General features: G+C 38.1%; 1 protein-coding gene across 3 annotated transcripts in view; it reads right to left on the minus strand.

The window, feature by feature from the left end:
* DCLK1 (doublecortin like kinase 1) overlaps positions 1 to 12,355 on the minus strand; it is a 315,491-nt gene that overhangs the window by 38,043 nt on the left and 265,093 nt on the right. For all 3 annotated transcript variants that reach the window (XM_077806484.1, XM_077806475.1, XM_077806492.1), the window contains 3 exons: positions 10,243 to 10,351; positions 5,105 to 5,162; positions 4,248 to 4,367 (listed from right to left, as the gene is read on the minus strand). In XM_077806484.1, the coding sequence (XP_077662610.1) occupies positions 4,248 to 4,367; positions 5,105 to 5,162; positions 10,243 to 10,351 (287 nt within the window). The remainder of the gene's footprint in view (positions 1 to 4,247; positions 4,368 to 5,104; positions 5,163 to 10,242; positions 10,352 to 12,355) is intronic.

Below are 12,355 nucleotides of genomic sequence, written 5' to 3' on the forward strand. Positions count from 1 at the left end.
ATACAGACTAACACGGCTGTTACTCTGAAACCTACCTATTGTGGGGTTCTTATACCTTTCTGTGAAGCATCTGGTGCTAGCAATGGTCAGACACAGAATACTGGACGAGATGAACCTCTGATGAACCTCAGCATGGCAATCCTTATGTTTTAATATTCCTATGTTCCTAAACCTCAGCTGTAACATCAGTCAAGTATCTGGCCCAAAGAGGAGGGGGAAAGGTCAAGCCTCAGATGTAAGGAAAGTAAAAGAAAGATGAGTCTAAAAGCAAAAAGAAAAAGGGAAAGACCAAACCTAAAGTTAAATAAAAGAAAAGAAAAGAAAAGAAAAGAAAAGAAAAGAAAAGAAAAGGAGGGAAGCCTAAACTCAAGAAAGGAAAAGAAAAAGAAAAGAAAAAGGAAGCACACACAGTACATTAATATAGAGACAACTAATATAAAGCAGAATAATTTTGTTGGCAGTCAGGCAGTCTACCTTGTCCTCAGTTAAAAAAAAGGGGTATAATTAGACTACACTGAGTTTTATTATATTGATAAGTGTTTCTGAAGTTAAAAGAGGAGAGAGAGGTGCTGGACGGCACTTAAAGTGTTAATGTGGTTGAAAAATATTTTTTCTAAGTTATCTCTGAAGCACTAGTGTTTTATAACTTGCCAAGCTCTGCCTAGCTTATTCATACATCAGGGCAACCATCCATTACGTAGGCATATTGGGCGCATGGGGGTGGGGTGAGGGATGAGGCGGGGGCATGTAAGGATGCAATTTCAACCCTTATCTCTTGATTCTCCGATTTTTCTGGAATTCAGTCAGACATCAGAATGTAATTTTTATCATCTGCACATAAGGCAGTAAGTTTGTAAAATACAGTAACCAATTTTTTATTACCTTGTTATGTAAATGATATAATCTCTTTTCTGCTGTGAAAGTGAAATTGTATCCCTGAGCAGTAAAGGAAACTCAATAGTAAATCTTGCTTGTTAAGTTGACTAAACCCCTGTTCAGTTTGAATAATAATTTTGTTTTGTTGTGCAGAAAGGCAAAGTGCCAGAGACCAGGCCCTGCAGTTGTTTTACAAGCACTGCTTGCAATATGTTTATATTTGTATTTATGAAGTGCTTTTTCTTACACTTAGAGCACTTTAAAAAAAGCAGGGAACGATATGCCTACCATGAAATGAAGGCAGTATTTGCAGCAGCCACTTTTGTCAAACATGTTACTGTCAATTAATGCAGGGTGATATTAACTGCAACTGTGCTCTACAACAAGCCTTTTCTTCTTGAATTTCTTTCCTGTGTGTGAATTTGATTTAAACTCAGGTCTTCAAAAGTCAGTCAATAACAGATGGTTAATCAATTCCAACAGCATGTGCTGTGCAAGGGAAACAGTCAGCAATTGTTGAATTAACAATTAATATCTTTCCAGAAATACTTTCCTTGGTGCCTGCAGAGCCCGGTATAACAAGGTTTTTTCAATTAAATATTAACAAATAGAATAGATATTCAGAGAAACAATATTAACATCTGATTAGGACCATTCTCCCCTTATTCCCCCTCCCCATATATAGGTAAAAAACCCATTTAATCCATGTGCTCATAGAAATTCAGATTAATTTATGTCTATGAAAAATCTCCTAAAGCATGAATATTATCATAACTAAGAAAAAGCAAACCATCAGATTAAACTTCATGGAATCTGCAGAAATTCTTAAGTAAAAAAGAGAGAGAAAGAGCATGCAAGGGTGTGTTGGTATGTTGAGGAGGAAGAGAGTAGGAAAAGTAGTAGAAAACTGATTTTCTCATGAAATCATTAAGAATAGCTTTTCTCTTTATAACCTTTTGTGAGTACTTTTAGTACTTCTCTTGTTTAGCTGAGTGAAAACTGGATTATAACTTAAACCCAAACACAAAACCCAATTGCATGACAAATTTTCAAACATGGGTGGCTAAGTAAGTTGCTCCTGCAAAACTTGCCTGTGTTTTAAGTGATTGCTCACCCCTAAGGTCCGGGGCGCTGCAGTCAGGGCACATCTCACACTTGCTAGTAGACCTTCTGGGGGGAGGAGAGAGATGGAGGGTCTGTCACAGGAAACTGAGTGGCGGTGGGTAGTCACTTAGACCTAAAATGGCCCAGAGTTTGGAACTTGAGCAGACCTATCAGATAGTACCTCTCTGATTGTTTTACTATATGGCTGCCTAGGTCTCTCTCATTGAGCCCCAGAAGCCCAGCCACCTGATGGGGGACCAAAGAATGGCTATAAAACCAAAAAGATGGCAGACAAGGGGAACTAAGAGGTGGCAGGGTTTACTATGCCTCCAAAGATTAGGTGAGGGGATGGGCACAACTTGGGCAGTGGTTGAAGGGATCTTGTTTCTGTTTGTGGATGAATCACTGAGCGGCAATTCAACTTCCCATCTATTACATGTTTGTGGTATAATGGACAGGCCAGTCCTTGCAAGCAGGAGATGCAGGGCCCTATTTAATGCATGGAGATGAGGGAAGAGCATGGTCTTCCAGTTCTGGTGTGGTTGGAAGGCAGTGGTATTCTTTCCATAGGGTAGAACTTTTAAGAGCTTAAAGGCCAGTTTTGCACACCAGGGTGAAGTTTTTGCATTCAATAGGTGTGTGTACAAGCACTGCTGGCACAAATTAAGTACCTATGTTTGCAAATCCTAAACATTTAAATCAGTGGACTTCAAACCATGGTATGCAAGGCCACCAAAACAAAGAGTGTTGCCGGAGTGATGGCAGGAATGGGATATTGAGAATGGAAGTGGTTAATGAGAGAGTTGGTCTCTCTTATAAAGTATTCTGCAGAATTAAATAAGTGGAGAACCATTGTTTTTATAAGTGAACTTGAAGTGCGGTCTATTCTGTAAAATCACTGTGGAAAAATAGCATTTTCTTACTCAAGACCTTTGTGCCCTGCATTTCTTCAGAATTCTCTGATTTTACTGACAAATACATTTTGATTACTTTCACTCGCAGTGAGCTGGGTTGTACTCTGACATGTGTATCATTAACAGAACTCAGAGTAGCAGCCATGTTAGTCTGTATCCGCAAAAAGAACAGGAGTACTTGTGGCACCTTAGAGACTAACAAATTTATTTGAGCATAAGCTTTCGTGGGCTACAGCTCACTTCATCAGATGCATGCAGTGGAAAATAAATTTATTTATAAATAAATAAAATCGTCCTACTGTATTTTCCACTGCATGCATCCGATGAAGTGGGCTGTAGCCCACAAAAGCTTATGCTCAAATAAATTTGTTAGTCTTTAAGGTGCCACAAGTACTCCTGTTCTATTAACAGAACTGTTAGCTAAATTCTGATTGCAGACCCCCTTATTGCCAATGATACATGGGCCAGAAAGAATCTGGCTTGACTTGTATATTCCATGCTGAGTTTGCAGTTCTGGCAATTGGGAGAAGAAAATCTGCTCTTGTAAAGTGTACACATTCAATTTGGAAGTCACTACAAGGCAATAAATCAGTTATTTTTTTCAGGATAGAACAACACTTTAAACAACAATGGGTTTTTTCAATCTCAATTTCAATTAAACTAAAAGAGAAGACTTAATGAAGGGACACTAAACTCAATGGATACAGATGACACAGGTAATGTATTTTAAATGTAAGGCCATATTACTTTGTTTCATCAAAATATAATGATGTTTATACAAATGCTCTAATTGGGTGTTTTTGTTTTGCCTCTTGGTGTAATCTGGGGCCAAATTCTTTTTGAAACATGTGAACAGGATCATGGGCCCCCAAAATACTGACCACTGAGCACTTGGCTGGCATGCTCTGCAAAAAACTATCAGGTCACATAGAGCTGAAAATGAGCAGAGCTAGCAGCTAAATTGTGTTAAAACGAGCTAAAAATTCAATTGTTTTCTTATATTGGTTTGTCATGTAAGGCAGTGCTGCAGTTACCACAGGAATGTTGTGTGATGCCACATGTGAGGAAAAGTGGTCCAGGTGATCACAAATGGAAGGTGAGGTGTCCACAAAATACACACTATTAGGATGTGGTCCACAATATGAACATGCTTGAGAGTCCCCAAACAGCAAGAGTATAGAACACACATCTCTTGTCATATGTTATTGTAAGTCTTTAGGATAAAAGCAAGGGGCATTTTAGTGAGTTTTATCATGTACTATGGTTACAGCTGCTTAAGCAAAATGTCTGAAGGTGCTGATAAAGTCTTGAATTGGGTTCAGGTATGTGCGAGAGCTCCTCCACAATACGCACCTTTACAAGCTCCATGACAAGGTACAACTCAGTTGGCATGTCCATCTCCTCAATCAGAAGAACAATATTGGGATGTTTGACCCTTCTTAAAATAGATACCTCATTCTGGATCATGTGCTCCTGCCACAGAACAAAAATCTAAAATGAATACATATTGGTGAAAAAACCCTACCCTCTCTACCCCCCAAATGCATGAGGGAGAGTTCAGAGGCTCTTGGGACTTTCAAATCTTCCAAAGAATCCATGAAAGTTACAAACATTGTTTTTTAGGCAATGTAGAAAACGTCTGGAAACAGCATCATTGTGGTGATTGAGTCAAGGTCAGAGATGAGACCACAGAAAATGAAATGTGGGAAAAGAAAAGTCACTGAAACTTCTTAGAAAATTTTCTAATACAAAACATATTTTTGAGCAGTTATAAATATGGTTCTATATTCCCAGAAAGCACTTGGTAAAGAACTATAAAAACCAGCAGCAATTCAGTTAGTATAGTATTTACTATATATGATTATTACTTCTATTTTACTCTTTTTATAGCATTTAGCACTCTGGCAGCTACATGCTTTAATGACAGTAGTTAAAGCAAAAACACACACAGTTAGCCAAATACTGAACCAAGTAAATACATTTTGCATTGTATTCTGCAGGCTGCTAGACTTGTGCTCTGATGGCCTGCCAAGGGCAGAAAATTCCAAAGGCAAATGCCCTTAACTGTGAAAATTCTGCCATTGGCCAGGAAGAATTCGAACACCAACAACTTCCCAAACTGATCTTAGCTGTCAAAACAGGATGTCAATCTCACAGAAAAATGTTTTGTTGGAAACATTTATAGTCCTTATTTGAGCTCTCATACTTACTTTTCCTCTACATTTACTTTTCTTTATGATTTTCAGAGCATATTCTCTACCAGTTGACCTGAGAAAAGATGAAAGAAAAAATAAACATTTAATTGCAATGAAAGTTTCCCAATGGATATTATGTTTGCCATTCAAGCACAGTATCCATAACTGCTGAGATGAAAAAGGATATCATCTGAATATTTTTTTAAAGGATGTGGTAACTACACGGTAGACCTGCCGAGTTTAAGGTCGCTGATTTTAACAGGACAAAATCTGGAACAACAATGGCTCTGGGGATACAAATGTTAACATTTCTTTGTATTGATAGCAATAGACCAAGAGAATTATTGCAACAAGAGCACATACCTGATAGGATTTTACGACTCAACTTCTTTGGGGCAGGAACTCTGCCTTTTTTGGGATGTTTGGATAGCACCTAGCACAGAACAATATCTACTACGGCTGATACTATGGACACTTATTTCAAATTAGTGATATGGAAAGATCAGGTTTATTCGACAAACTAAAGACACTAACATCCTTTTCTTATGCCATTTACAACTCTGATACAGATGGCTGAAAGGACAGAACATGGAACTCCATTCACATAGCTTCAATTACCCTTGAGTGAAATGGAGAATGAGTAATTCAGTGAGCAACTCTGATAGAAAGTATCTTTATTTTACAACAAGATCCAAAGTAATCCAGTTTACAATGGTGCTACTGCACAGCCTTTGGGCAATTACTTTAGAATACCAGTGGTCTAAAAAAAAAAAAAAAGGAAAAATCAGCACCAGAAATTCACATGGCAATTGTTCTATTCTTCATCAAATGAAATATAGTTAAATTGAAATGCCACATGTATGTGCTATCTAACACCAAAAAAGGGTCCACAGCCTGGAAAGTGGGAGACATTAATGAGTCATGCATTGAAAATATTGTTTTACGGAAATTAGACACTTTAATCACCATACTGAAGTGTGCAGATATATATCTGTAACAGCATAATACTAGAACATTAAATTTAAAATTCATAAAGTCCAAGTCCAGAAGGAACTATTGTGATCATTGTCTGACCTCCTACACAGCACAGGCCATAGAACTTCTCCAAAATAATTCCTAGAGCATATGTTTTTAGAAAAACATCATATCTTGATTTTAAAATGGTCAGTGATGGAGAACCCATCACAGTCCTTGGTAAATTGTTCCAATGATTAATTACTCTCACTATTAAAAATGTACGCATTATTTCCAGTCTGAATTTGTCTAGTTTCAAATTCCAGATATTGGATCATGTTGTCTCTCTCTGCTAGACTGGGCCCCATTATTAAATCTTTGTTCGCCCTGTAGATACTTATATATAATCAAGTCACTCCTTAATCCTCTCATTGTTAAGACAAATAGATGGAGCTCCTTGAGTTTATCACTATAAGAAATATTTGTAATCCTTAATCATTCTTGTGGCTCTTCTCTGAACCCCCTTCCAACCCATCCTGAATTGTGGGCACCAGACCAGAACACAGTGTTCCAGCAATGGTCACACCAGTGCCAAACACAGAGGTAAGAGAGCCTCTATACTCCTACTCAAGATTCCCGCTTACGCATCCCAGGATCGGATTAGCTTTTTTGGCCATAGCATTGCACTGGGAGTTCATGTTCAGCAGATTATACCCCAATTTCCCAAATTTTGTAATGGGAACGTTTATAAAGAAGAAAAATGTGACAAATACTTCATCACATTCAGATTCGAAAGGCGGCAGGGCCCGAAGAAAGATATAAATTAGGATACAAATTAAGAGTTTCCAAAGAAGCTATTCTGAATGATCATCTCTTCAAAACTACAGCACTGCTGTTAAAGCCTTAATTTAAACTAGCAATAAAGCACCCTGACATCTATGTTTTCCCCACTAGAGGGCTTCAAACTACAGCTCTGACCATTCTTCACCCTGAGGTGGCCTTCATGTGGATGCATTTATTCTGAGTAGACACACCCAAACCTGAGAAGGGACAGATAGTTACAGTATCAATGTCGATCTTTTAGGTGGGAGGGACAGCATCAGAAACTCAGGTGCAAGGAGCCAAAACTCAGCAAAATATGTTGTTCTTGAAAGCTAGTGAACCAGACTCTTTAGTTGTCCCAGGAAACTTCCTTTCTGTCACAAAAAAGCATATTAATGGATTTTGTTTTCTGTGTAAGACTATATGTGCTCCAAAACACTGGAAATATTAACTAGCATGGAAATTAAGATATTTCCAAAATCTGATATATTAGAAATGAATTTGTCTGAAAACATACTGCTGGACAAATTGCATACATGATACAGCAAATATGTAACAAGCAGATGACAACTCTGGCGACTCTTTGATTTGGGGCATCATATATTTTTAAAAAGAAAATAAAAAGCTAGGATCATGTAAATTAATATCCTTTTTATTCTTTCCTCTAAAAAGATGTGTAACCACAGACTGTTGGCAACATTGATTTGCTCTGTGTCTTACAGACCTATTAAGTAAACATTCAGAACAGACATTCAGAACAGATCAGAAAGAGACAATCAGATAGGCAAGCGACGATATACGTATCACTTCTAATGAACAATAAAAAGGTACAGTGCAAAGCAGAAAATTCAGATTACTGCAGTATAAAAGTTTACAACTATGTACTAATCACAGGCTATATTGTTAGACCTGTTAATTAAATTTTCCTAAACCAAATAACGGGCTGCAGTCCTTCCACACACTAAGCTTTCACAAAATCCAGTGGGCATTTGGGTGTGCAAGGAATGCAGGATCACGGTCATGATTTTTTATGGATACACCCCCCCTCCCCAACCTTTGCACCCACACCATGTATGTGAGGGAGATATGCATGTGATAAATTAGAGACGTAATAAATACTGCATGTAAAATCTTACTCAAGGCCCAGGAAGGGGAAGATTGAGTCTTAGTACAGTGACAAGTTTTTTTTAATAGATCAAAGAGTCATAACCGAGATCCAAGGCTGTTCTAGACACAGGAGTTGTATGCCAGTGGGAAGAGGAAATTTCTTCAGCTCCCTAACATTGCCCAGCATTCACTCCCAGCCCTACAGGGCCTGAGATAACTTTAAAGTTATGCTTTTTTATGCTGAGAAATGCTATTTTAGGTTTTTATGGAGGTGTTTTACATTTATTAGTTTAATGTTTCTGTTTCCCTGAACTCACACTCATGGTAACCAAGCCAGCTTTACAGGTGGAGGGATACAAGGAACAGTTCTAATACATTTGTGGTTTAACTCTCAAAAACATTCCTCAGATAGTTTCTCTTTAACACAAACAATATCTGCAGGAAGGTGTGCACTTTTTTGGGATGATCTGCATAACGAGACCACAAAATCCCTAGTCACTTATAGGATATTCCATACAGACAGTGCCACATATTACTAAAGATAACTGGGAAATGGTAGCACTATTTCTGTGTGTAGTGAGACCAACAGTTAGTTCTATCATTTCCTTGTAACACATTTCTTCTCAACTTCAGAAACACCTGAAAAGCCCCAAATTGCGTGAGTACACATTTTTAACTGAAGGCAGGGAAGACTCTCAGAATCTCCCAGTATTATTCTGCTGCATAATCTACTAGCTTCTTTAATCTACTATTTCTTTCATTTTAGACTTGCCCTTTTCTTTTCTCGCACTCTAAGTTGAGCCTTTTTCCTCTCCCCTTTTCTTTCACCTTATCCTGTTTTCTTCTATATGGCTTTATATGTGCCCTCTTTAATTTTGCTTTTCTCCTTTTTCTTGGGTTTCTACATTTTCTAGCTCAGTGTTCCTATGAGAGGCCACTTTCAACTCTGGAGTTTGATCTGAAAGATCTTTTGCATCAAACATCATAACCTCTCTCAAAGGCAGCTCTAAAGGTGTCAAAATAATCTTGGCCACGTACCATGTGAACCCTGAGTCTGTAGAGAGAAAGGTTCCAGACTTCCACAATAGCTGTTAGTTTGGTATATGGAGACAATTCAATCTGAATCCAAGACTGGGACAAATTTCTTTCCAGGGAGACTCTAGTTTGCATCCAGCCTATTCTTGATCTAGTTTTTGTGGTTTGCTTCCAAGTTTGTACTTGCCGAAATGTTAAATTTGCTTCTGAAACCACCGTGGAGTCTTCCGTAAACTGCTCCTCATTAGGATGTAGTGGCAGTGGATGTGGAATCTCATTCTCCGAATGCCCATGATCAGATATTGGCAGCTCTGTTGTTCATTGTGGACATCTCTTTCTCTGGCTCTTTTTTCCGCCATTCTCTGCACTGCCATCATCAGAAATCAGAAGCTTCATAATAATTTCTGTTGTGGACATCTCCTCCTCCCTGTGTTTCTTTTACACCACACTCTCTTGGTTCTCAGCAATGCCTCTCTCTCTCCTCTCTCACCTCTTAGTGGGGCTGTGGCAGCACGGCCTACTTCAGGGTTTAGGGGTGAGGAACTCACACCCACCCCTCTTGTTGCACATGAGTTTCAGTCAGTCTCTCATCCTTTATTCCTTTCCCTTTGTCCTTTGGAGTTGGGTCCAGCCACCTCTGACACCACATTGTGATACAAAACAAGCAGGAAGAGCACAGAGGCACATGTTTCATTAAGAATAACCTGGAAGTGATGCTGACAGTCAGCATGACTTCAAGGCATAGTGAGATCTAAAGTTAGTTTTCAGTGCCTTACAGTGCCCCACACACAAATTTCACATTCTAATTTTTCCTGTATTTGCACAGAATGCTCTCCAGAAAAAAGATGATGAACACATATGCTAGAGCTTTGAATCCTTCTCAGGTCTGTTCTAACCAGTCAAAAAGGAAAGCTGGAAGAGTAAACTGCAAGAAAATAGTTTCAAATAGCTTATTTTAGAACACTGAGAACCCTGGTAGAATTGTGCTGAGCACGGGGATGGGCGGGGAGGGGATATATAAAAAAAACCCAAAGCATGAAAGTTATAGATTGTCCCTTGGAACTGCCCCTTTTTTCACAGCACAGGTTATTAGACTAGTTTTTCCGTTTTTTCCATCTGGCACTGAGATATTACCTTATTCCACAGGTCCCACAGTCTGCAAATAAAGATATGATCTAGGAAAAGCATTATATTAATGATTGCTTTTACAGTAATAAGCAAATAATCCTTCTCACCTTTCTATACACTCCTTTACAATAGCAAAATTTCCATCTCCTATAGTCCTTCCAACTTTATATCTTTCTGCTATTGATGCTGGAACCTGGAAGCCTTCCTCCAACACTTCTGAAAAAATCATTAGTGCATTTTTATTGGTAGAGAAGGAAATGCAGATGTTGCACATAACATGCACTTTAGGTCCAATGGAAACCATTCAGAATCAATATCTCATTTAGTGGATAGCAAAACCATGCTGATGACATTGAATATACTCAATAGGTTTCACACAGATCAAATGATGAAAAATAAAACCTATGGGCTGTAGACTCAGACATTCAAGGTTTACACAACTTACAGTACCTATTGCAACATATTCACACTGTAAAACTGAAATTGTATTTTTTAAATATGAAAGGGCCTTTGTGGTCTCCACAAACGTAGTTGAGCCCTTTGATAAGGGTTAGAGCTGCTTGACATAGTATGATTAAATATACGTACCAAAAATCTAACACTCAAGCACTTATTTTATTACATCCTGTAAAATGAGACATCCATAAAATTCCCCATGTGTTAAGTGCTATTTTCCCCTCAATATTAAATATTTAGTTTTTAAACAAATGTTCTCAATTATATCACCTTCACATGCAACCTGGGCACCAGATGTTTAGATAAAATTGTGTTACACACGGTGTCTACACACAGAAAAGGTTTGTAGTTCCTGTTACTTTAGTGCCTATTAATGCACCTTTATTCTTGAAATACATTTGAAACAGCAGTTTACCAATGCCTACTAGTGCTTCCAAAAGCGGGGACTATGGACTTTAATCTAAACCAACCACCTTTGGACCATATAAATATACCGGGTATATACTAATACCTAAAAAGCCTTTTAAAACAGTGACTCTTAAATTTACACGCTTTAAGGCAGTAAATATTAATTAGATTTCACACAACAGAATACAAAGTGTGAGAGACTATTTGGCAAAAAACCCACATGTTTTCCAATGTGGTGTTAAGATTGAAATGCTGTGACTTTTGTGTTTTTCACCTTAAATCACAAATGGTACAGGGATACGTGTGTCTCTCTGTTGGAACGATAGCCCCAGAGTATAGGCTACCCTGAGTCGCCACATCTTAATCACTGGCATGCTGCGAGGATATTCATCTCGCTGGAGCTGTCATTTTTCTATGAAAGCCCAATGTGATTATGCATGCTTCCTAAAAAAGTAGTTACACGTGAATGGAACACTCCAGTGCACGGTGCTGTTCAGCTATTCAGATTAATTTATTTCAGGCACACTATGTTCGTTTTGGTAAAGATCCTGGTCATACGCTACGCTTTTTATCAAAGAAAGGCTAGGACAGGGTATCTGAGATACTGTCTTTGCAAAGTAATTTTATAGATTGAAGGGGTATCAAACAGGAGTTATTATTTTACATACAACTGTCCTCTAATTGTTGCTTTTATTTTCTAATTAAATGTCAAATCAATTTACATTGTATCAAAACCCTCATCCTATGCCACCTTGAACTCAGGTCCGCATACAACATACCAATGTACGTCTGAACTGTTTTGTCTATGCCGGATTCTAAACTCCTTGAAACAAGGAACAGGTCTCTTTATAGGCTGTGAAATGTTAAGCATATTGCCCTTATATATGAAACGAAAAGGAAGGAAATATGTGACATCCCCAGCAGGAATGATGACCTTGCAGAATCTTCATGCATCAGGGGAGTTCAGTTTCATATGAACAACTGCAGATTAAAGGTTCCAACTCTCCTCTTAAATGGGTAGGTTACTAGACCTTTGCTGTGCTACTTCCAAGAGTTTGGAACTTTGGTCAAAATTACATCCCTCTCATTCCATCACCTCCTCCTTTTAAAAAACCTTAATATAAGAATTATTCTAGAAGTTACTCTATTTTAGTTGCCCCTGCATTTATTACCTTTCCTTCTAACTTTTCACCATTTTATCACCCTGGGTTCCTTTTATTTTTCAGCTTTAGAGGGTGCTCTTGTCATTTTTTTAAAAGATATACATCACAGTAAAACAATTAAACACACAGCCCACAAAGTACTCAAGTGGGAGTACTTGTAAATAAAATGAGTATGTCAGGCAACAATCAGTAA

The sequence above is a fragment of the Eretmochelys imbricata genome, chromosome 1, assembly GCF_965152235.1.
Source record: "Eretmochelys imbricata isolate rEreImb1 chromosome 1, rEreImb1.hap1, whole genome shotgun sequence".
Lineage (NCBI taxonomy): Eukaryota > Metazoa > Chordata > Testudines > Cheloniidae > Eretmochelys > Eretmochelys imbricata.